Source organism: Ranitomeya imitator, chromosome 3, assembly GCF_032444005.1.
Source record: "Ranitomeya imitator isolate aRanImi1 chromosome 3, aRanImi1.pri, whole genome shotgun sequence".
Taxonomy (NCBI): Eukaryota; Metazoa; Chordata; class Amphibia; order Anura; family Dendrobatidae; genus Ranitomeya; species Ranitomeya imitator.
This window is the reverse complement of record NC_091284.1, coordinates 468,785,613-468,812,784: the sequence shown is the minus strand read 5'-3', so window position 1 is coordinate 468,812,784 and position 27,172 is coordinate 468,785,613. Positions and strand designations below refer to the sequence as shown.

Below are 27,172 nucleotides of genomic sequence, written 5' to 3'. Positions count from 1 at the left end.
ACACTGTAATGTCATGATATCCATATAGGACGATAAGGGAAATACCCAAGGTGAAGATATAAATGCCATAAAGACATGAACCAGCCAACTTAATATAAATAGAATCCCAAAGAGGGAGGGAGGAAAGGAGGAAGGAGGGGGGGGGGGAAGGAGGGGAAGAAAAAAAAAAAAAAAAAAAGGGAGAGGGAGGGAAGAAGCATGCACATAGATGTACAAAAGATGACAAATGGATGGAATAGCAAAAACTCAATAATCAATAGGTAGGAAAATAGGCCATATATGCATGCAGTGAGAAGGTATGCATAAAAAAGAGCAAACTAGTTTGCCCCTTCTATGCATAATATCCAGGGCTCAAACCCATAAGAGGCCATGTATCCAAGCCTGTGGAGATAGAAATACCGTCCAGTGTATACATTCACAACACACACAATTTCAAACCATCCAATACACACATATATGGTCCCCGGGGATCAAGCAGTCCCACCAATCATATCCATTCCCCACAAAAGCAATAGGAAGTAGAACAAACCATATTAGACAATCCTTTTATTATTTAAACTTTAATACATATTAAGTCATTTATTTGTTCTCCTATTAAAACCCCAACACAGATACCATATCAATATTACACATATAATACGCATAGAAAGAGAGCCCTTACAATAAATCCCAATTATAATATCAACATTACGTATATAATATGCAATATTTTCCTACCTATTGATTATTGAGTTTTTGCTATTCCATCCATTTGTCATCTTTTGTACATCTATGTGCATGCTTCTTCCCTCCCTCTCCCCTTTTTTTTTTTTTGGTCTTCCCCTCCTTCCCCCCCCCCTCCCCCTCCCCCTCCTTCTCCTTCCTCCTTTTCTCCCTCCCTCTTTGGGATTCTATTTATATTAAGTTGGCTGGTTCATGTCTTTATGGCAGTAATATCTTCACCTTGGGTATTTCCCTTATCGTCCTATATGGATATCATGACATTACAGTGTCTGCTCCTGCAGCCTATTGGCTGCTTAGTATTTTGCTGCAGAGAATCCTGGACAGTGGTGAGTCATAGCCTCGCTCTCCAAGTCTGGTGTGAGCTGGTGCATCAGTCCAGTTTCCCTGATGATGTGTGGCTCCACACCGGTAGGCTATTCAATACTGATTGCATATCTATAATATAACGCTGGGAGCGTCACTCTGTCCGAAGCCTTAATAGACTGCGCAGGCGCGACGCTCCCGGCGTTACATTATAGATGCCGCCGAGAGCAGGGGGTCGGGAGTACGGGGAGATGCCGCCGAGAGCAGGGGGTCGGGAGCACGGGGGCGCCGTATGTGCGCCCGGCACAGAAAGTTTTTACTTACGCCAGTTCCGGTGCCATTGTCTTTCTCCTCCTGGTGCCGGAATCGGCGCCTGCGCAGTACGCGCTTTCCGGTGCCATTTTATTGAAGACACACTGCAGTGTCTTCAATAAAACGGCGCCGGAAAGCGCGTACTGCGCAGGCGCCGATTCCGGCACCAGGAAAAGCAAGACAATGGCGCCGGAACTGGCGTTAGTAACAAATTGCTGTGCCATGAGGCTGTGGCACTTCATGCCACAGCCATTTGTTACTCACGGCATTTCCACTGCCATTCTCTTTCTCCTCCTGGTGCCGGAATCGGCGCCTGCGCAGTACGCGCTTTCCGGCGCCATTTTATTGAAGACACACTGCAGTGTCTTCAATAAAATGGCGCCGGAAAGCGCGTACTGCGCAGGCGCCGATTCCGGCACCAGGAGAAGCAAGACAATGGCGCCGGAACTGGCGTAAGTAACAAATTGCTGTGCCATGAGGCTGTGGCACTTCATGCCACAGCCATTTGTTACTTACGGCATTTCCGCCGCCATTCTCTTTCTCCTCCTGGTGCCGGAATCGGCGCCTGCGCAGTACGCGCTTTCCGGCAGTGTCTTCAATAAAATGGCGCCGGAAAGCGCGTACTGCGCAGGCGCCGATTCCTGTTGCCGGAATCGGCGACTGCGCAGTCCGCGCTTTCTGGTGCCATTTTCTTGAAGACACACCTGCAGTGGAGCCGGACGATAGGTGAGTATGGTATTTTTTTTTTTTTTATATGGCAGCAGCATACGGGGGCATATAATACAATAGTGGCGCAGGATGGGAGCAGCACATGAAAGAACGGGCGCAGGATGGCAGCAGCACATGACAGAACGGGCGCAGGATGGCAGCAGGATGGGAGCAGCACATGACAGAACGGGCGCAGGATGGCAGCAGCGCATGACAGAACGGGGGCGCAGGATGGGAGCAGCACATGACAGAACGGGCGCAGGATGGGAGCAGCACATGACAGAACGGGCGCAGGATGGCAGCAGTGCATGACAGAACGGGCGCAGGATGGCAGCAGCGCATGACAGAACGGGCGCAGGATGGCAGCATCACATCACAGAACTGGCGCAGGATGGCAGCAGCACATGACAGAACGGGCGCAGGATGGCAGCAGGATGGGAGCAGCACATGACAGAACGGGCGCAGGATGGCAGCAGCGCATGACAACGGGGGCGCAGGATGGGAGCAGCACATGACAGAACGGGCGCAGGATGGCAGCAGCGCATGACAGAACGGGCGCAGGATGGCAGCAGCACATGACAGAACGGGCGCAGGATGGCAGCAGCACATGACAGAACGGGCGCAGGATGGCAGCAGCACATGACAGAACGGGCGCAGGATGGCAGCAGCACATGATGGAGACCATATACCAATATAAATGCTCGCCACCCGGGCGTAGAACGGGTTCAATAGCTAGTGTATATATAATTTGCTATTGGCAGTGCTTTGTACTTCCCCTGACGAAGCCTCATTTGGGAGGCGATACGCGTGGGGCCAAGTGCTTGTTTTATCCTCGGACATCCCTCAGCCTGCTCGCTTCAAAACGCTCGTTTGTATCTGCTTATGGCGTTTTGTTTAGTCTTGTATGGTTCTGACTATCAGTGTCTACATGTATTTGGACTCCCCATGAGCCATTAGGCAGGGCACTTCTAAATCATATATGGTATACAGATTATTAAGTTTGTATCTGTGCCCCAGGCTGTAATATGGATGTTTTGTAGATATTTTGTACCATGTAGGATTGCAAGCACTATAGTGCTTTTAATTGTGTTTTAATTTTTGTGCCAATAAAATTTGTATTTTGTTATATTGTGTTGGGTGGTGTGCATTTTATAGTGGAGTCTTTTTTCTTTGTTTTTGTATTTAGGTTTTTTCCACTACTTTGCACCATATATATATATATATATCAGCTTTATGGCGGTGCACCAGTTCCTTTTTGTATAATAAGGTGTAGACTTATAGACATTTCAATATATTAATTTTTTTATTGGAAATTTTAATATTGACTACATCTATTTTTTAATATTAATTTCTAACTTAATGGCAATTTTTACATTTGCTGATGAGATGTAAATAAAGAGATCTTACGTTCTTTTCAGAATTGGGAGCTGGAAATGGCCACAAGGCGATGGCACGTTAAACATTCATTTTTTTTAAAACGGCAAATTGGATACATCTTTTTCCTTTGTTACAGTATAATTACATGGATAGGAACTTTAACCTGTCATTTTACACCCCATCATGCCTAATAATGACTCGTTTTAGTTCTTCGGCTCACTTCAAGGGCCCATTGTATGTCTGTATAAGATGTGATGTCAATAAATCGTCCACTGTTGGCTGTGATAGTACTCCGTTCATGACGTTCTTGTCAGGCTAATATAATGGGATGACACTAATGAAAAATGAGAGAGCGCTTATATAGGTTGATGGTGAATTTATGATGAGGGAGTTTTTTCTGCAGTGTGACATGGGAAACAGCCTGTATTTCGATGTTCTTCCTGGAATAAAATATCGTTCTTTAAGCCAAGGAAGTAATATATTGCCACAACTGAGAAATTATTCATTAGTAGGTCTCCGAAGCTTGGGGAAAATCAGCACCTGGGACAGCAGATTTGTGGCTGGCTTCAGCACCACTATAAGAACTCACTGATCTGCCGTGACTATAAGCATCGAGACTTGTAGAACCAGAAATGTAACCAAAAAGGCCTGAAAGGAGTGGGTTGCTGTTTACTAAGGACTAATGTTATCAGAAGGAAATGACACCCGTTGATTGTAGGCTTCTATAGCTTTGAATGGGTGCTTCTATTATGTGACAGGTGTATGTAGGGTGCTCCTGTCTTTGCCATTTGAACTATGTAGGATGAAAGCTGCTCGCTTATTGTACAAATTATGACAATATGCTTTAACCTTCTAACTCATTTAAAGGAACTTTTTATATAATGGCCTCTTGCAAAATAATCAGTATCTTGGTCTACGGCAAAGGTTCAGACATGTATCCATTTCTGTGGGTAGAAATATCCGCAGTTCTAATTTCAGAATTAAGAAAGGGGTGTGATAACTGGTTCATGCAGCTTTACATGAACACCCGAGCCTTACACTATGGCCGGTCCGAATAACTAAAGCAATTGTTACCATCCACCTCTCGTGTCTCCCCTTTTCCTCATAGTCTGTAAGCTTGCGAGCAGGGCCCTCATTCCTCCTGGTATCTGTATTGAACTATATTTCTGTTATGCTGTAATGTCTATTGTATGTACAAGTCTCCTCTATAATTTGTAAAGCGCTGCGGAATATGTTGGCGCTATATAAATAAAAATTATTATTATTATTATTATTATATGATGTGACTGTCATGTCATTGCAACATGGTCTCACATATGGCCACCACTTATCACCAAATTGTGCTCCCTTATGGCAACCTACACATCAATGCCAACAGATCATGTGCCTGTTATCATGCAATATTTTCATAAATCGTCCAGATTTCTTTGAGAGCATGTCTTACAAAGGCCTTTTATTTTGTTTTTTTTAATAAATGTACATTATTAACAAAATAGATTAAAAAATCACCTGTATTCTATGTTTCCTTCCACCCCAGACTGATCACTAATCCGTCTCACTCCTCCTTCACTGTAGCCAGGGGAGAAAGGGGTTAAAAAGAGAAAATAGGGTGGGGGAGGGGATTGTAACCCTAATTTACCTTTTCTATTACTATGTGGGACTTGCTGAGTGATCCATCATTGTGCTGTGTTGGTGTTTTGATGAACACCTTAACAATAAGCCTGAAAGCTATTGGGAACCTGAGTCCCAGTGTTCACTACCCATTGGGCTCCATGGCCAAGCCCTTATTATTGACCTTACTCTTTAGTTTAACCCCTACTTCCCATAAATACTGTTTTGTCCCCACAGCTCTCTCGATGGGTGTGACCTCCCAGCATTATTATCAGCCATCTGCAGCATTGTAACCAGCAGATTAGTGACCTCCAGCAGAACGAGGGTGTGACCGCAAGTAGCTTCCTGCTTAACGTGACATTCCACTATCTGATCAGCTTGGTCATGGTTGTCATTGATCTAGGTGCCTATCTGTTGTAATGTATGAAAACTGAACAGGAATTGGCAGAAATAATTGTAAAATTTGTCTTTCACTGTGTTATGTTTTCTCCTCCTAAATTTCCCACCATCTATTTTTATAACATTTCCAATGAATAATTATGTAGGTGGATTTTTTTCCTTTCATGTAAAGTATGTCAGGATTAAATGCGTCCTCTATCCTCTGGTGTGTGCGCGTGCCCAGCAATCCCCATCGCAGCCATTGTACGCTGCTGACTCAGCTGGTCAGTGCATCCTTTCAGGATATCCTCAGTGTGTCTGGGGACTGTGTAGAAAGAACTGAGCTTCGGGGAGGGAGAAGTTCACAAAGTTCACAGGCAATATTTTTTTGTCTGATACGTATCCTCGAACACACCCAAACTCTGATTCAGCAGCTTAACATGGATTTTAGCTGGAGAATAATTGTTCTCGTCACAAATTTTTTTTTTTTTTTTAAACGTCCTAATAATGTGATATTTGTGATTATAAAACCTTTTTGAATCTGTGAATTTGGGAGAAAAATAATATTGACTTACAGGGCATAGCACCATGGCATTATTGGGGTTCCTTCTTCTACAGGAGAGGAAAGTAGTATTATTGAGTACACATGCCAACCCACAGCTTCATGCCACTCAAGTGGGTCATTGTAGCCAATATTGATTCTACCAAGGAGGTCTGTGCATTGTAGAGCTCATTCTTTTCTGAAGACTGTAGCCATTAGTGATGAGCGAATATACTCGTTACTTGAGATTTCCCGAGCACGCTCGGGTGTCCTCTGAGTATTTGTAAGTGCTCGGAGATTTAGTTTTCCTTGCCGCAGCTGAATGATTTACATCTGTTAGGCAGCATAAGTATATGTGGGGATTCACTAGCAACCAGGCAACCCCCACATGTACTCAGCCTGGCTAATAGCTGTAAATCATTCAGCTGTGGCAAGGAACTAAATCTCCGAGCACTTACAAATACTCAGAGGACACCCGAGCGTGCTCGGGAAATCTCAAGTAACGAGTATATTCGCTCATCACTAATGGCTACAGTCTTCATCGGTATCACAAAATGTATTTGGTCTTCTGCACACATCCATGCTTAAACACATACCTGAAAATCCATGTGACTGTTTTTACCATCAGTCTGATTCATTTTTGCTATCAGTGTGGTCATCTGTGTTTTTCCGGTATGGATAAGAAATAAATGACAAGACAAACCTTGTAAGTAATAAGGGTGAGACCTAATGTGTTACCATGTGGAGACATGGGCAGGAAACTTTGCCATATGTTACAATAATATTACCATCTAAAAATGACATCTAATGTTATTACTATTAACTAGAGATGAGCGAACATGAACTTAAAAGTTTGAGGTTCGTACCGGACCGTTAGTGCCTGGTGTTAAATGCCCAGAAGTTGAGAGAGATCCAAAGTTCGGGTATCCATTGTTTTCAATGGGGTTCTGGTTTAAGATTGGGTACAGTTCTGATACCCAAACTGAACTTTAGACTAAAGTTTGGGTGTGTACCAAAAGCCGAACTTCCATGGATCCGCTCATCGCTACTGTTTTACTTACAATTTGGAGATTATCAATATTTTCCAACTGAATTATTTAGGGACTATAAGAGAGATCGTGCCATGGAAATTTTCCTTAATTCTTTTCATTACTGTAAATACGGTTGAGAAGTATTTACATAGCTGTATCTGAATAACGCGGTACCACAATATAATTGTTTATTGTACATCATATCTCATTTTTTAAATTCCTGAGCTATGCCTCAAAGGGGTTGTTCAGTCTTCTGATGTCTGCAGTCACTGCAAATTTCTGAGTCCTGACAGTGCGTGGTGCGTACACTGTCTGGATTCACCGTTTTTTTCAGTGAAAGCATATGGTCACATGACCACAAATAAAGAATTTGCATACATGTGGTCAAATACCGACTATACGTGCTTGGCCTCACCCAACTCACTCGTATTGAGAGAGGCCGGTCACGTTTAGTTGGAATCTGACCGGAGTTATGCAAACTTTTGAGTCATGACCGTGTGTGGTGCATACGCTGTAAAGATTAACCAGCATTGTCGGCGAGAGTGGGTAGTCATGTGACTACAAGTATGCAATGCGCATGAATGCGGTCAAGTGCCTAATATAAGTGTTTGGCCTCTCTCAATTCGCTTGTATTTTGGTCGTAAATATGCAAATTTCATACTTGCGGTGACGTTACCTCCCGCTCTTGCCGGCAATCCCTGTAAGTCTTGACAACATGCGTTCCACATATTGTCAGGATTCTGAAGTCTACAGCCATATAGTAACTGCAGACTTATGTCAAGTCTGGACAGCCCCTTTTAAAATAGCTTGTCAATGTATACTGCACAGAAAGTACATGCATTCAAAACAAATTTACATCAAGTTGTGGACAATTGTCTTCTGCTAAAACAGGACCGGTATAATTTTTACAGAGATCAGAACAATATGTGCATGGGTGTATTTCTTTGCTGGGATAATACTACAGATTTCATTAATTCTGAACTCCTATAATTGGCTAAAATTGAATAGTTTCAATTGATGATAATGATACTCTTTGTCATTGTATCCTGACATGCGGTAATTGGTGTCAACAGACATCTTTATTGTGGTTGTTGCACCGCCGCATATTATACCAATCAACGATATAAAGGATTCATTGACAACTTTTGTATAATTACTCAGTTGTTAGAAAGAAAAAAAAATTAAACATTTCCGAAAATGATGTAAGCCCAGCATAAGAATAATACCAAAACATTAAAGTTGGAAGATTTGTATGAATCACAAACTAGTCACTTGTTTCAGTTAAACATAGACACTATCTGATAGCCACAAAATGGAATTTTGTCTGTTCCTGCGCCAGAGTGGAACGCTGTTAATATTTACTGCCTTGGTTGAGGATTTAATGAGAATAGCTAACACATCTATTACTTGCCCATGAGCGCTGAAAGGAGTTGTAGCATGTGAGCTGTTAAAATACACATTAATCTATCAGGCTGGTTTGCCTCCGAAGAAGTCTCAATTTGCCTTTGACCTCTGAGACTTCATGAAAATTCTTACCAGCAGGTGGAAAGCTTTGTGCAAAGTGTTTCAGACTTTGGTTACAAGATTAGATCGTTGTCTCATGATTACCTTGGAGAGGTGCTGTAATTGAAAGTCTTTTAAGAACATCCCACCAGACATTCATTGAGATAGACTTGATACGTGAAGAAGAGATAGAATCAAGCAGGCCAAATCTCAATCTGTTTGCAACTTCTCAAGTTCTCTCTACAGGTTCTATAACCATGTCCTCTTGACAGTTGAATGTTTAGACAAGGTTTCCACAGACCTTTATTGGTGATCAAGGTTGTCCACATGAATGACTCCAATCTGGAAAAATCCATCTAAATATTTTTCAGCAGGACACACAGCTTTTAAATCCATTTTTAAATAACTGATCTCTGCTTGATGCATTTTTTTTTGTTTTTGTCTGTGGAAAATAGATCCATTAATTAGCCATCACTTTTTCTTTCATTTGTAACAAATCCATTTTTTTTTTTTGCTTACTGGATGCAGTTTTAGACAGAGTGGGGCCCTGGCCAAAAGTTTAAAGTGGGGCCCCAAATGCTCACATATTGCTCCATCACACAGAAATATTTCAGTTGTATTTACATGCACTGAGTTCAGGCCGCTAAACGATCGTGATCGACAATATTAAAGTTGTTCAACGCTTGTTTCCCGGCCTCTTTATAATGGATGAGGAAGAATGATGGGCACAGAACGATCAATAAGTAGATCAATATGTCCCCATACAGCATCATGTTATAAGCAGCATATCTGCAGTTTACACCGAGAGATGTGCTGAAAACAATGATTTCTGTTCTGGCATAAGCAATCCAATCAATCGATGAATAGGTAGCATTTTGCTTGTTTAGTATAATACACACTATAGTCCTCCACATAGTATAATGCACTCCATATAGTATTATGTGCTCCATATAGTATAATTTGCCCCATAGTTCTCCATATAGTATGTGCCCCATAGCCTTCCATATACTTTAATACACTCCCCATGGTCCTATATACTTTAATACACTCCCCATGGTCCGCCATATACTTTAATACACTCTACATGGTCCACTGTATACGTTAATATACTCTACATTGTCCGCCATATACTAGAATACACTCCCCATAGTCCTCCATATAGAATAATGCATTTTCCATGGTCCTTGATGGCGTACAATGTGTCCCCCCCACACACAGTATAGTGCAGCCCCCAACCCCCCACACACAAACACAGAATTATGCAGCCTCCACACCCACAGTATAATACAGCTCCCAACACCCTCCCTACGCCACACACACACACACACACACACACACGCAGCCTCCACCTACAGACACACATGCACAGTATATTGTAGCCCTCCACACAGTATAATTCAGCTGCACATGCACAGTATAATGCAGACACACACAATACTTGCCTCTCGCAATTACCCTGCTGCTCAGGCTTCTGCAGAGCATCACATCAGCTCCACTGCTGGCACAGCATGGTGCATGATGAAGTGATGTCCGAAACAGAAGGGAAATGATGGGAGAGGGAACGTATCTGACAATCTCTCTCCTCCAACACTGCTTTCTTTCAACTGTCCACATCGATAAGTTGAATACGCAATGCAGGGAGGGGCAGCGCCCTGCCCCTCTTACGGACACCATAGCTTCCGACCTGGTGTGCCGCTATTGGCAGCACGCCACTGGCTGGGGGGCCCCTGGGAGAGCAGGGGCACTATACAACTGCCTAGTCTCCCTGCCCCTGACATCAGCCCTGGCAGTAGGCAAAAAACAGATCCTATACAAATAAAAGAAAAACTGATTGCCAATTATGTGATTTGTTTTCCATAGACTTCAGTATTATGTGATCTCTGCTGGATGCTTTTTTTTCTATATAAAAACAGACTAAAAAGTTATGTCTGCACAACTTTTTTGCCAACAGATTGCTGGTGAATCCATTCTAATGGATCACTACTGGACATGTGAACATAGCCCAAGAGTCTCATGCACATAGCACATAGCATGTGTAAGGGTGTGTTTCCACAGTCCATTATCGGCAGCGCTTTGGACACAGCTCTGTCCAAAACGCTGCCGACTTTTGTACGCACGGTGATTCCGCATGTGTTCATTGAACCATGCGGAATCGCCGCATCCTATACATTGGACGGTGATATTTATCTTGCGGAGACTGAGCGTCTCCACAAGATAAATTGACATGCTGCGGTCTAGAAAGATGCACCGCGTGTTTGGTTACACAGAGAAGCCGGAAGCGTCCCTGCACGCATAGTGGAGATGGGATTTCATAAAATCCCATCCACTGTGCTGTAACATCTGGGCACTCCACTCCACAGCGAATGCTGACCGTGGAAACATACCCTTACTCTGAAATGCTGAGGCATTTTCACAGAGAACATACAGTAATTTGAAAAACCAGCCAGGGACTAGGTATCTCTGCTGATTAATCAGAGGCAGGTCTCTGGCGGCTTCCATACTGCCCTACTCCCCTAGATTGACAGATCTCTACCTTTTGGTATGTGCAACTGTTAGGGTACCGTCACACAGTGGCATTTTGATCGCTACGACGGCACGATCCGTGACGTTCCAGCGATATATCCGTGACGTTCCAGCGATCTCGTTGTGTCTGACACGCTCCTGCGATCAGGGACCCCGCTGAGAATCGTACGTCGTAGCAGATCGTTTGAAACTTTCTTTCGTCGTCTAGTGTCCCGCTGTGGCGGCATGATCGCATGGTGTAACAAAGGTGTGCACGATATTGTATACGATGTGCGCATAGTAACCAACGGCTGCTACATCGCACATACGTCATGAAATTATCGCTCCAGCGTCGTACATTGCAAAGTGTGACAGCAGTCTACGACGCTGGAGCGATATTGTTACGATGCTGGAGCGTCACGGATTGTGCCGTCATAATGATCAAAATGCCACTGTGTGACGGTACCCTTAGTGAAAGGAATCTTAATGGAGAGAAGCAGCCAGGAACCTTTTTTTTTAAGCTCTATCTTGAAGTACAGAATCTTTTTTTTTTTTTTTTTCCTTTGGAGGTAGGGGGTGAGTATAACACATGTTATGTACGGCAGCATGGTGTTGTGGGAACCACGTACAACTTTTCTCTATAATCCAGATCCGTAGACAGACTCGGACAGTTGTAATAGGTGTGTTACAACGGTATGCTCTGTTTCAGACAGAAGAGAATACAAAAAAGTCTGACAATTTTTATTACCCCATACTATTTGTAGGTATTTGTATTCACTCCTCAAGTACATCAGTATATATGCTCTTCTGCTATATAAACATTTGGCGCCGGTGAAATTCATTTCTGTAGACTGTAACAAATCTTATCACAGTTTCAGTGTTGAGTGTGGGCTGTCAAAACAGAGAATATTGTACTTTTCACCTTTCTGGAGTGGATTTTTTTCTCACTATCTCTGACAAAACTTACCAAAACATTAGCACATGTTAATTATAAGCAGTTTTACTTGCTTTTTGAGTTTTCGTGGACTGTTGCTTCTATTCAGCAAACCTAACCAGAGGAATCTTGAGATAATCATTAAGAATGTTGGGGTTTCTTAGGAAACCTACAGAATGTAGAGATTTCCTATAAGGTAAGTCATAGGGGAAGACACACTTCAGTCATCTTGAAAAAGCTGTTAAAATACAGCCTACTGTTCAATTTTTATATCGGTGTGTCTAGAAAGAAAATCTAGTTAAATTCCCAATATAGCCATATATAACACATTACATTGTACTGCTGAGGTGAACACTGGTTCTGGGTCCCATAAATCTTTTTGGCCAACTGTAGGTCTCATGCAGATGTCCTTGGATCTCTGTAATTACGGACCGCAATTCAGACTGGCCACAGGTCTCCCGGCCAGATTGTGACAATTTGTATTTTCTATGAGGTTGTCATGCTTGTCAGAAGAACCCCTGTGGCCAGTCCGTGCATTGCAGTCTGTAATCGTTCTGAGGACCTGCAGCAATTCCTTGCATTGTAGTTTGATCATAAACTTAGATCCACGGCCATGTGCATGAGCTCCAAGTTCTCACTCCCTTTCTCGTGCTCTCTCCCTCTTGTACATCCTTTACGCTTTTTTGCGCTCTTGCGCAGTTATTCAGAAGGCTGATAGAGCTCAAGCATCCATTATGTTATTCATTAGAGTTTATTATAGGTTGAGACATTCATTACTTTCCGGCGAGGCCTTTTAAATTCTAAATATGCATTTATCTACTGCTATGTGTTTTTACGTCCATGCCCCAATGTCTTAACACCTTACACTTAATTTTTTGTTTATCTACCTGTTTTTCCTATTTCATAATAACATGTGCATGTCAAAAGAGCAACAGCTCGTCTAGACAGTTTGACTATGTGCGCACGTTGAGTATTTACTTGCAGAAATTTCTGCAAGGTTCTTGCATTTCTTCACAGGAAAAACCCTGCAGAAAAAAAATGCGTTTTTGAATGCGTTTTTATACAGCAATGAAGGCTTTTTTTTTTTTGCTAAATAAATATATTTAAAAAAAAGTTTTGTGATGTAATTTCTTTGTTCAACACCACCTTTTCATGCTGATGCAGTGTGGCATCAGGGTAATGGGATTAGGGCAGTAGCTGTCATTGACACTTCGCTCTAGGCTTAAGGTACCGTCACACTGTACCTTAAGGTCGCGTTGCTGTATAGGTCGCTGTAGAGACGTCAAACAACGGCAATGCAGAACGATGCAGGAGCGATCCAGTGACGTACTTATCGTTCTCGCTGGTTGTTCGCTCAATGAAAAAACATTGCAGGCATCGTTGCTTTTGCTGTCAAACATGACGAATCACGCCGACCTGACGACCAAATAAAGTTCTGGACTTTCAGCTACGACCAGCGATGGCACAGCAGGATCCTGATCACTGCTGCGTGTCAAACACAACGAGATCGCTATCCAGGACGCTGCAACGTCACGGATCGTTGTCGTTCTCGTTGTAAAGTTGCTCAGTGTGAAGGTACCTTTAGTAATAAAAAGGTGTCAGGCTGGCACCCTGATTACTAAGCTGATAAGTAGACACACACACACACACACCTACACACACATTGTCACCAGCCTATGTAGCAGCGCTAGCAGAACGAACATACACAGGCTGTAACCAAACAACTGTTAAAATGAAAACCAAAATTGCTTGGGCTCCCGTGTAACTTTAATAACCAGCAGAGGGCTGTGGGCTGATGTTAATATTCTGGGAAGGAGCCAATAGCCATAAAGGTTCCCAGGCTATTAGTGATGAGCGAGTACACTCGTTGCTTGGGTTTTCCCGAGCACGCTCGGGTGACTTTCGAGTATTTGTTAGTGTTCGGAGATTTAGTTTTCATCGTGGCAGCTGAATAATTTACAGCTATTAGCCAGGCTGAGTACATGTGGGGGTTGCCTGGTTGCTATGGAATCCCCACATGTAATCAAGCAGGCTAGTAGCTGTAAATCATGCTGCTGAGGCGAATTAAACTTAATCTCTGAGCAGTCATAAATACTCAGAGACCACCCGAGCGTGCTCGGGGAAAACCCAAGCAACGAGTACACTTGCTCATCACTACAGGCTATGAATATCAGCTCACAGCTGTTTGATTAGCCTCTACTGGCTAGTTTACAGGGGGACCACAGAAAAAAATTCACATGGGGTCCACTTATAAAATCTGCTGTACGGGGACTGCCATGTTCTGCCGTGAGAACTCCGGTGACTTCTCTCATGGCAGCTCAGTGATACACTGACAGTAGGTAATCACTCCCATAGTGTATCGCCCGGTGGAAGGGTAGAGCGGTCACATCCCCCGATGTGACTGTTCTACACGTGAGATCGCTGTGGGACACCTGGACAGGTGAGTATATAGTGCTTTATTATTTTACTTTTTTTTTTCTAGGAAACAAGGGCATCGGGGATTTGGTGTTAGGTGAGTATAATGGTTTTTTATTAGAATATGTATGTAATTATTTTACTTTTTTTTTTTTCAACTGAGAGCACAGGTAAAGGCAGAGGAGACTACGTCTCCCATCAGCAGCACCTGCTGTCACGGTTATCAGTGACAGCAGACGTAGCCCGATGGGAGTAGTAGTCTCATCAGCCTGCGCCTGCTGACCTGTGGTGAGCTTTTTACCGCAGGTCACCGATGCGGGTCACAGCTGCGGGGTCACGCTGACATCAGACAGCATGATACCGCAGCACTCTGACCGTCAGTCTGCAGTAGCATTATCGAGGGTTGCAGTCACCGCTCTGGGATCACGCTAACATATGACAGCATGACCCCGCAGTGCTCTGACTGACTGTCTTGCCGGCGGTAGCATTATGCAGGTCGCAGTCACAGCTGTGGGATCACACTGACATATGACAGCATGACCCAATAGTGCTCTGACCGACTGTCTTGGTGGTGGTGGTTTTACCGGCAGTAGCGTTACCGCGGATCGCAGTCACAGCTTCAGAATCACGCTGACATCTGACAGCATGACCCTGAAGCGCTATGACAGACTGTCTTACCAGCGGTAGAGTTACCGCCGATAAGAACAACTGTGCTGGTGTTTCCCACGCTGTCACACAGATGACAGCTTGTGAAGCACCATAGGAAGCTGGTAAAAGCAAAACAAATACGTAAACATTTTTATACCTGTGTTTTTGCTGCGGATTTGACTGACTCAATTGAAGTCAATGGGGAAAAGGCTGCAAAACGCATAAAGAATTCACATGTTGCAGAAAATAACACACTGCAAATACTTAAGGAAATTTACTGATCATGTGCACAACACTTCAGGATTGTCATTGAATTAGCTTGCATAAGGATTCCACAGTGTTCTTGGCCCATTTCCACGCCGAAAAAACGCTCTGTGTGCACATAGCCTAATACTGTTTTAATTACAGTATATACTTGAGTATAAGCTGAGAATTTTAGCCCATTTTTTTAGGCTGAAATTGCCCCTCTCGGCTTATACTCGAGTCATTCCCAGGGGTCGGCAGGGAAGGGGGGGGCGGCAGCTGTCTGATAATACTCACCTGCTCCTGGCGCGGTCCCTGCACGTCCCTGGTTCCCAGGCGCCGGCAGCTTCTTCCTGTAGTGAGCGGTCACATGGTACCGCTCATTACAGTAATGAATATGGACCCGATTCCACTCCCATAGGGGTGGAGCAGCACATTCATTACTGTAATGAGCGGTACCATGTGACCGCTCACGACAAGAAGAAGCTGCCGGCGCCGGGGAACACACGTGCAGGGACTGCATCGGGAGCATCTTATGGGGCCATGTGCAGTATTATATGGGGCAAATATCTCTATGGATCATCTTATGGGGCCATAATCAGCATTTGTGGAGCATTATATGGGGCAAATGTCTGTATGAAGCATCTTATGGGGCCATAATCAGCATTTGTGGAGCATTTATATGAGGCAAATGTCTGTATGGAGCATCTTATGGGGCCATAATCAACATTTGTGCAGCATTGTATGGGGCATATTTTAATATGGAGCATCTTATGGGGCCCATCCTAAACTGTATGGAGAATTATATGGGGCGTATTTTGTATGGAGCATCTTATGGGACCCATCATGAACTGTATGGAGCATTATATCGGGGTCCTGATTCAATATGGATATTCAAAAACACTTTAATTGAGACATCAGTAGTTTATTTTACTTTTATTGGTAACTTTTTATTTTTGAAATTTACCGGTAGCTGCTGCATTTTCCACCCTAGGCTTATACTCGAGTCATTAAGTTTTCCCAGTTTTTTGTGGCAAAATTAGGGGTCTCGGCTTACACTCAGGTCGGCTTATACTCGAGTATATACGGTATGTACTACAGGATGATTACTTTTGTTGGGCACGTTAAATTTCTTGTTTTCTTTCAGATAATGCTGTGCACCACACAGGTGCAACATTGCAAACTAACATAATTTCAGGATATTGTTTGATCAGTGTTTTTTTTTTTTTTTAAACTTTTTACAGATTTCAGACTACATACCATCTAATCGGTCAACATTTTGAGACTTGAATAGGCAGCTTTTAATCCCGTGCACTCCAAATCATTCTTTTCATTCATATTAGTTGTAAAAAAATTATTCTCATCTCCAAGATCCTATCCCATTATGTAGTATGTGTAATAATATTAAGCAATACTGCAATTAGAAATGTAGTATAGTTTTTTCTGATTTTAACTAGGTCACTTACCCAATGTGTAGGGCATTGCAGTAGCTTAGATATCCATGGTTATGGCCACTGACAACTTGCTGTCACTGAGTGTCCGTAATCATGGATATCTAAGCTACTGCAATGCCCTGCACATGGGGTAAGTCACATAGTTAATCAGAAAAACTATACTACATTTCCAATTGAAGGTATTTGATATCATTATTACACCTACTATGTATTGTGATAGGATGCTGGAGAAGGAAATACACCTTAAGACAAATTCTTCAAAACAAAAATAACATAATATACAGATGTAAGTTTCCACAGCACCATTTTCAGCTTGTTTGACAAAGCACTTCTGGGTCAGCAAGTGGCCAGTTCTGTGTGTGAAGGGGGCTGACAGATTGGCTCATTCCAATAGCTAAGCCAACCCCCTTCTCTTTCAATTCTTTGTATATGGGCAAACAAAGCACAAAATCCGCTCACCCTCCTAGTAGTCGGCCATCATGAGCTTGGCAGGTGCACAGGAGTCATACAGGAGAGTCCGTCCCATAGATGGTATCCAAAAATAGTAGAGGATCCAGCAATTAAGTATTTATTTAAAAAATAATATACTTTAAATACTGTGTATTATATATGGTATAGCTACATTGGAACCCGAGTATTTCTCATATTCTTAGTTCTGGTCAAGAAATGAGTACCCTCTTGATCTACATGTTACAACTTTATTACCTGGCAGCTAAAATAAATAAGAGACAGGTATATCTTATGGCTAATGAGATCTTAGAATATATAATCGGCAGTCTTTAACAATAATTATAATTTGCTTGCCATACAGGCTTGATGACTTCATTTTCATTCATTATCAATTCATTAGATACATTTTCAAGTTTTAATCCTGAGATTCCCGTCACTTGTCAGAAAGGTGTCTATTAATATAATATGTAAAACTAATTAAGTTTTATATGTATCGTACATATACTTATATGCAGAAGATTGTTCTTCAGCTGATTTTTAAAATGGGGCAATTTTTATATACAGTATAGTTAATATTTGGTATTTATATTCATGACTTCAGTGCTGATAGTATTTGTATTTCTGCCAAAATTATATTACGTAAGGATAAGACTATTCTTATTTATCTACAAAAACCTCAATAATTTGTCACTGTAACGACCCTGACCATTTTAGTGCGTTGGTGTTTTTGCTGTTTTCTGTTGACTCCTCCAGTAACTATGGCTATATATAAGCGCAGTGCTCATCTATCACTAACTGTAACTTTTCTTTGGCAGTTTTCATCTGTAGCTTCATGGTGGCAGCTCCAATATTTGGTTACTTAGGAGACCGCTTCAACAGAAAAGTCATCCTGAGCTGTGGGATCTTCTTCTGGTCAGCCATCACCTTCTCAAGTTCCTTCATCTCCAAACAGGTAGGATATGAATGGACTGAACTTTGAGATGGTAAAAGGGCATTTAGTCATCAGGAATGAAAGGGTCAATCTACTGTAGTAATGTCTTCTGTTATTACAACCCTCCATCAGACAACTCCGCGTATCGTACCAACATATGGTTTATATCACATCATCAGAATATTGTCATGCAGGAATGTACAGATTATGTATTTGGTTATTAGCTGTAAGGAAAGGTCATAAGCTTCACAGACTGAGCTCTATAAAGAGATGGTAACAAATGAAGAGGTTTTACATATAGCCATATTTCATTGCTGTCATTTTCATCTTTTATTCTATTTTTTCTTCTTAAAAATCACTGGATTGATGCACTAATATTAACTTAGGGTTTAACACCATAAAATAATGCTATCAGAAGCTTACGCTCACTTTTAGAAATCTGAACACTGTTTTTGAAGTGTGTTCCTTTTTCTCCAAGGAAAAAAAAACACTCCTATTCAAAATGCAAAAAAGTTAATCCCATGCATAATTGGTAAAGGTAACTGTGTGTTTTTTATTTAATATCCTTTTGACACTAATAAGAACGACGTGAAAGAGACATTGTACAACCAGTACGTGTGTAGAAGTGTTACTTTATTTTTCGCAGTCAGTAGTGTGCCTTTATAGTGATCCAGTAGTTTGTTTTTAAGCACAGTATATGATAAAAGTGTAATTTATTATATGAATTACTATCACATGTATATAGGACAACCATTTCCAGAACCGAGGTCGTTCACTGGTGTGTAGCTCACTAGTTTGGCAAGGCTGTGGTGGGTGTAGGGGTAGCAGATGCATCTGAGCTTTGGTGCTGGAGAAACCCAAAAGCCCCTCTTCCATGAAAGACTTTAGTAGTATAAATACGACACTGTAGGTAAGAACCTTGTTATAAATTTCATATTGGGGCCCAAGAGCTTTAAAGGGGTTATCCCATGGACAAAGTACATTTTAATCAATAGATCTTGGTATTATAATATGTTTCACAATTGGACGTTTTAATAAAATATTCCTGCCCTGAGATAATCTTATAAATGTGCCCCAGCTATGTACTGTGTAATGACTGTGTCTGACCATGCAAAGCTGCTCCAGTTCATAGTCTGCCCATGCCACAGCTCCTGTCCGGGTGGGAAGAAGGTGGGGGAATTAATAACTTATGTATAGTATAAAGACAGTAGGGGCTCACAGTTGCTGCTTTCTAAGGCAACACAGTTCTGCAATGTCTTCAGCCCTCTGAGCTCATCATGAATTAAGTTTGTGAGGTAGGAGTTCAGTGGCCACTGAGCTTGTATGTCACGGACTTCATTTATTAAGATCTCATAGGACTAGTGACCTGGCAGAAACACTGACTCCTGTGATAAAAAAAAATAGGCAAATGTTACCTCCAGAAAGTAGAAGCTATGAGCCCCCTGCTGTGTCATCTGTATTCTCACTCATTATAAGTGACGTATGCTTCCCCTCTGGACAGGAGCTTTGGTATGTGCAGAAGATGAACTGGAGCAGTTCTGCCTGGTCAGACACGGCCATTACACAATAAATAGCAGCGGCACACTTAGATTATCTCATCACAGGGACATTTTTAAAACCTCCAAGTGTTCAAGTTATTATTCCAGGATCTTTTAAAGGGACTCTGTCACCTGAATTTGGCGGGACTGGTTTTGGGTCATATGGGCGGAGGTTTTGGGTGTTTGATTCACCCTTTCCTTACCCGCTGACTGCATGCTGGCTGCAATATTGGATTGAAGTTCATTCTCTGTCCTCCATAGTACACGCCTGCGCAAAGCAATCTTGCCTTGTGCAGGTGTGTACTATGGAGGACAGAGAATGACCTTCAATCCAATATTGCAGCCAGCATGCAGCCAGCAGGTAAGGAAAGGGTGAATCAAACACCCGAAAACTCCGCCCATATGACCCAAAACCAGTGCCGCCAAATTCAGATGACAGGTTCCCTTTAATTAAAATGTACGGTACTTTGTTCATGGGAAGATAGATCGTAAATGTGAGCTGTTCGTCCTATTGGTGCCAGCTTTACAGAGTTACCCTAAAACTACCGCCACGTAAAGGCTCATATGGGGTATTTTAAAGCTATGTGAACATCTAGTTAGGTCACATTCTTCGACACTAATAAAAATGTATTTGCTCAGCTGAAAAGGTAACACTGCAGGTATTGACACTACTAGGCCGGGATCAGGTGCTGTGGTAGTACATGTTCCTGGTAATTACTCTTCTTTGTTATTCCAAAATCCTCTGTTATATGGCACTGGCTCAGACTTTGTTACAACCTGTCATTCTCTCTTCTGTAGTAATTATGACATAACCACTCTAGAGAATTACAAGGCAACCTGAGGTTGAAATGTGAGAGGTGTCACATTCCTACAGAGATTAACTAGAACACGGAGAGTCCCCGCCATTCTAAAGCTTTCTTTTTCATTTTAATATTTGCATTCCAGTAGCACATGTGTTGTCACACCCTCCTCTGATGTTTCCTGCATGAATACATCCATAGTCCTTTGTTTTAGTTTCCATAAGCTCCTAGCAGGTAGTGTACAGTATGTGATCACACTGGTTACAAGGCCAAGGTTAAAAAGCGCCTGAGCCGAGCACAATGCACAGGAGTTAGTAGGTTTACAGGGATTAAAAGTGATCTCTCAACAATGGTATATATGGTATTTTTTTCTTATTTAGGGCTGAATCCACCAAATAAGAGGGTAGAGGCTTGATCCAAACCTTAAGCCTGCAGTATGCATAAATAAATGTCAGCTGAACCCAATAATTTTAGATGGGCCAGTCTACCATCTATGGGGACATCCCAACTTTCCCCAACTACAGAGGTCAGGGAAAGATGAATATTCGATTTCAACATGTCCTATATGTTGTTCTTCTAGGAAACAAGCCATTGCCAGAGGTGTTGGAGAGCGCCTTATACCCCTCTTGCTATTGTCAACACATGCATATTCAGCCGAATCAAGCCAATATGCATATAATGGGATATTGGGAGAAATAACTGTTCTCCAATCATGCATTCAGCCCTACATATTAAAGAGATGGCCACCGTACTTGTAGATGTCTTAATCCTAGAGTTTTACACGGGCCGATAATTGCGTTGATAGAACATAATTGCATTGTGAAAACATGTCTGCTTGTCATAACTATTATGCAGGGCTGAAAATCCTCATTGGTCTGCAGCGCATTGCTTTGTTTAAATAAGGATTGCTGTTGAGAACATGCAAACTGCGTGGGGGCGAAGAATCACATGGTCATTCATCCCCATACACGCTACACATTAAGATGACTCACGCAAGTAAATGGAAGCATAATGACCTATGAATGATCTGTTGATCAGCACTTGTTACGGTCAGATTATTTGCCTAGTATTAATATTTAACAAGACTCAGTCCTTACTGAAGTGTTTAATGATAACCATATAGATTACTATGTACTAGGAACTTTTGTTCTGTTTGGTTGCATTGTAGGATCCTACAATAGCTTGTTCCAAAGTACTCTATCAATCTGCTACAGAATTTACTTTATTTTCATTTAAAAATCTACAAGAGAAAAAAGTAAGCAAAAGCCCTGATGTAACGAAGTTAAAAAGCAAAAGTGCATGTAAATAACAGTTTTTAGTAATACTGTTTTTTGATCAAAAAATAGCACAAAAGCCATCCCACCTCGTCAAGGTAGCACTGATAGGGACAGTTCTATACTGTCTAATATTAAAACCTTACCATGTGTCAATGTTGACCTCAGTGTGAATAAGGGCAGACAAAAGGACTGGGCCCAACCAGTGAAATACCAGACTGGGGAAGCCTTATATATAGTTTCTAGCTCAGAAACAGGGAGGTCACACCCCTGCTTGCACAGAATGCAACAATACAGAAAAAGAACGCAAAAATTGAGCTTAACTTGAGTTGGTACACATGCAGAGGTTAAACGCATGTTCACATTGGCCACAAAGCATAAAAACCTACAAGAGAAAAAAGTAAGCAAAAACCCTGATGTAACTAAGGCTAGGTTCACATTGCGTTAGTGCAATCCATTTAGCGCGTACGCTAACGGAATGCGCTAATGCAATGTCTGAAAAGGGATCGCGTTTAGCGATCCCGCTAGCGCAGATGCCCGATCTGCGCTAGCGAGAAACGGACCTCGAACGCTGCAAGCAGCGTTCAAGGTCTGTCAGAAAATAACGGGACATTGCTAACGCATGCCAAAAATGGCATACATTAGCGATGCGTTAGTTACATTGCGGTCAATGGGTGCGCTAACTGATCCATTACATAGCATTAATTGCGCCATGTAACGGATTCCGTAAGCGGACACCCACTAATGCAATGTGAACCCAGCCTAAGTAAAAAAGCAAAAATGCATTTAAATAATAGAGTTTTTAGTAATACTGTTTTTTTATAAAAAAAAAAATAGCACAAAAGCCATCCCACCATGTCAAGGTAACTCTGATAGGGACAGTCCTACACTGTCTAATATTAAAACCTTGCCATGTGTCAATGTTGACCTCAGTGTGAATAAGGGCAGACAAAAGGACTGGGCCCAACCAGTGAAATACCAGACTGGGGAAGCCTTATATATAGTTTCTAGCTCAGAAACAGGGAGGTCACACCCCTGCTTGCACAGAATGCAACAATACAGAAAAAGAACGCAAAAATTGAGCTTAACTTGAGTTGGTACACATGCAGAGGTTAAACGCATGTTCACATTGGCCACAAAGCATAAAAACCTACAAGAGAAAAAAGTAAGCAAAAACCCTGATGTAACTAAGGCTAGGTTCACATTGCGTTAGTGCAATCCATTTAGCGCGCACGCTAACGGAATGCGCTAATGCAATGTCTGAAAAGGGATCGCGTTTAGCGATCCCGCTAGCGCAGATGCCCGATCTGCGCTAGCGAGAAACGGACCTCGAACGCTGCAAGCAGCGTTCAAGGTCTGTCAGAAAATAACGGGACATTGCTAACGCATGCCAAAAATGGCATACATTAGCGATGCGTTAGTTACATTGCGGTCAATGGGTGCGCTAACTGATCCATTACATAGCATTAATTGCGCCATGTAACGGATTCCGTAAGCGGACACCCACTAATGCAATGTGAACCCAGCCTAAGTAAAAAAGCAAAAATGCATTTAAATAATAGAGTTTTTAGTAATACTGTTTTTTTATAAAAAAAAAAATAGCACAAAAGCCATCCCACCATGTCAAGGTAACTCTGATAGGGACAGTCCTACACTGTCTAATATTAAAACCTTGCCATGTGTCAATGTTGACCTCAGTGTGAATAAGGGCAGACAAAAGGACTGGGCCCAACCAGTGAAACACTAGACTGGGCAAGCCTTATATATAGTCTCAAGCTCAGAGACAGGGAGGCCACACCCCGGCTTGCACAGAATGCAGCAATAAAGATTATTTGCCTATGTATTAATATTTAAAGGGAACCTGTCACCCCCAAAATCGATGGTGAGGTAAGCTCACCGTCATCAGGGGCTTATCTACAGCATTCTGTAATGCTGTAGATAAGCTCCCGATGTAATCTGAAAGAGGAGAAAAAGACGTTAGATTATACTCACCCAGGGGCGGTCCCGCTGCGGTCTGGTCAAATGGGTGTCTCAGGTCTGCTCCGGTGCCTCCCATCTTCATTCCATGACGACCTCTTCTGGTCTTCACGCCGCGGCTCCGGCGCAGGCATACTTTGTCTGCCCTGCTGAGGGCAGAGCAAAGTACTGCAGTGCGCAGGCGCCTGGCGCCTCTGACCTTTCCGGCGCCTGCGCCGGAGCCACGGCAGGAAGACCAGAAGAGGACGTCATGGAATCAAGATGGGAGGCGCCAGAGCGGACCTGAGACGCCCATCGGAGCAGACCGCAGCGGGACCGCCCCTGGGTGAGTATAATCTAACGTCTTTTTCTTCCATACTACATCTGGACCTCTTTCCCTATAAATTCTAGTCACTGGTAGTTTTATTTTGGATGGAAACCTATTGAACAATCTTAAATTTAGACTCCCCACAACCAGAAACTGCTCTGAACACAAGGATCGCATATCATCATCTCATTTTCCATTCATTGTGAATATCCTCCGGTTTTATTTGTCTAAATGTCCCACTTTATTATCCTCAATGAAGCAAGGTTTTTTGTGAATTACATTAGCTGAAATAAGCACTTTTTCTCACTGTGTTAATTTACAGAATCTACTGTGTGAGAATCCCATTAATACCAGGGACTAGCACCAAAATGAAAACAAACTTATTGCCTGAGCTAGAAGAGCTCGGCTATTTCATTAGTCCATTTCCCACGTGTACTGTATATTCTTGTTTTCTTGGGTCCCCTGATTATATCCACTATTACTCTATTGTAAGTATTCCTGGCCCAGCCTTCGAATTTAATAATTTTATCCAACTGTGTAGTCATTTCAATAACGTTCCCAGGAACACCTTTCTAATTTGGTAGATATATCTACGTTCTATACCCTGTCCAATCATCACAAGCCTAAATACTTGTTGAAAATATAAGTTTAACTTTTTTTTTATGTTGGTAATGTCTTGTCCACCTCCAAAGCAGGTGGAATTGTGCTCCAAAGGGACCAGATATTGTTCTTTCCCAGGTGCCCATTTCTCTCTGTGGCTGCCATAACCGCTTATGTATGGATAAGGGCTTGTGTATACTGGAGCCTGCACAGTGTGCACAGCGTCTGTATGGAGCAATTCGGACCCCATGCTCTGTTGTACAGGCACCTTCAGAAGCAATATTTCTGGGGTAGGGGGGATACCTCTAGACATATTGATGCTTGCTTTATTGGTCTCTATTTCATAGTGTCACATTCAAAGGATTCAAACAGAAAACAATGTAATATGCCTCGATATAAAATCAGAGGCATATAGATGCATCATATAAGCCCCATGTACATCTAGAAGTGCCCTATTTCTGTACGGTAGAAAATGGAGCATATGCCTGGCTGGCTACTTTTGATAGCGGCCAGCTGATCACTACCTATGCCTCTTGAACACCTCATACATATGCACACTCTTCTTGGCTGATCATGCATGTTCTAGAAAGGGAGAGGAGAGTAAACTGCTGGTTGGGGCTTACTTCCCTGCAGCACAAAGAATAGGAAATCCAATTGCCCGATCATTCATTGTGAAAGTCTGCACATCCCAATACACATTAGATGGCTGGCACTGGGTTCAGTGGACGTTATTTTATAGACTGCATGAGCAACTTCTCTTTACAATGCTCCATAGTATTTCCTAAGAAAAAAAAAATTAGGTTAAGATTTTTTTTTCTACTTATGGCATGATTCAGCATTTGCAATTATTTTGTCATTATTAATTTTTTTTTTTCTTTTCAAGATCTGGGTAGGCTGCACATAGCTTATTATATAAGTTACAATGAGTTCTAGGATCCATAGGAACTACTAGAATGCAACGGATAAAGGAAGAAACTGTACACCAAAAGGCACTGAAATATTTCAAATGTGATTATTAGTGATGAGCGAATGTGCTTGGATAAGTTATCTGAGCATTGTCGTGTGAAAACGGCGTGACTTCGGCGTGCTTTAAAAATATGTTCGAGTCCCCGCTGCTGCGTGTCTCGCGCCTATTCGACAGCAACACATACAGGGATTGTCTGTTTGTTAGGCAATCCCAGCATTTACTGCGGCTGTCGAATAACCACAAGAAATGCAGCTGCGGCGACTCGAGCAACTTAAAAAAAAAAAAAATGAGACAATTTCCAGTTTTATGGAGAAATTTCTTCAGAGAGGAAAAGGGAAACTCTAGTGCCACCTATTGGAAGTAGCAATCCTAACAGTCATTGTCGACTCTTTTAACAAGCCTTGTCACATGACTTGGGATAATAGCCAAACCAGAATCTCAATTTGCAGACACTGTGTTTCGGGGTACTGATTGAGATTCTGGTTTGGCTATTATCCTAAGTCATGTGACAAGGCTCGTTAAAGAGTCGACATTGACTGTTAGGATTGCTACTTCCAATAGGTGGCACTAGAGTTCTAGTCCTCTTCCTCTCTGAAGAGACAATTTGCATATTTCCCAGAGGAGCATTGCGGCTTTAAGTCTCCTCACCTCGACATGCTTATCATGTCACTCTCCGCAAGGAGAAACGATACTTCTTGGATCCATAAAACTGGAGAAGCTTCGATGATGAATCGGACCTATGTGTTATTCCAGTTTTATCTTTTTCTGTAATTGTGTGTATTTTGTATAAGGGTACAACTTTTAAAGGAAGTTGTAGATATGATGGGAAATATGAGGCCCTTTGAAGAATTGAGCTCTCTAATATCTACTTACACTTCTTTATTAGCATAGCTTCAGGCAGAACGCATTCCATGTCTGTCCTGGTTCCACAACGCTCACAGGCTGGAAGAGGATTGTACAATGGTAGAACCATAATCCTGATGTAAAGGGTCTAAAGCAGGAATGTCAATCTCAAATACACAGAGGGACAAAATTGAAAGCTTGGACATAGTCACAGGCCAACCTTGATATTTGTTAAGGAAACACTTCAATTGTTGTTTTTATCAAATATGACAAACTTTTTCGCGTGGAAAAAACTTGAAGGAGTTGTCCCACAACCAAAGTACATTTTAATTAAGAGCTCTTAGAATAAAATATTGACATATCATATGTTATGTAAGAGCAGTACAAAGCTTATGGCCCAATCCCCTAATTTAAGTATGTAATAAAGGATAAAAAACCTTGAATATTACAGAAAGCATGATTAAAAAAGTGCCCCTAAACACAGTATGATACTCCCACAGCTAATTCCTCCACAGTACCCTCCACACGCACGGTATGATGACCCTACTGTACCCCCCTCACTCAATCCCCCCCCCCCCGTCAAAGAATGGTGACCACGACAAAGTATGACTCTCCAACTGTAATCCCAACACAGCCCTCCATACAATATATTGGCCACAAAAAGTACTCCATACAGTATAACAGGGCCCTGCATTGCCTTCCATACAGTATAATGGCCACAAAAATGCTCCATAGAGTATAATGGCCCCACATAGTGCTCCATAGAGTATAATGGATCCCACATGAAAAGTAAATACTCACC

General features: G+C 42.2%; 1 protein-coding gene across 1 annotated transcript in view; it reads left to right on the top strand.

Moving 5' to 3' along the window:
* LOC138670273 (sphingosine-1-phosphate transporter SPNS2) overlaps positions 1–27,172 on the top strand; it is a 169,725-nt gene that overhangs the window by 92,988 nt on the left and 49,565 nt on the right. Inside the window, exon 3 of the mRNA XM_069757466.1 lies at positions 17,949–18,085. Within this exon, the coding sequence (XP_069613567.1) occupies positions 17,949–18,085 (137 nt within the window). The remainder of the gene's footprint in view (positions 1–17,948; positions 18,086–27,172) is intronic.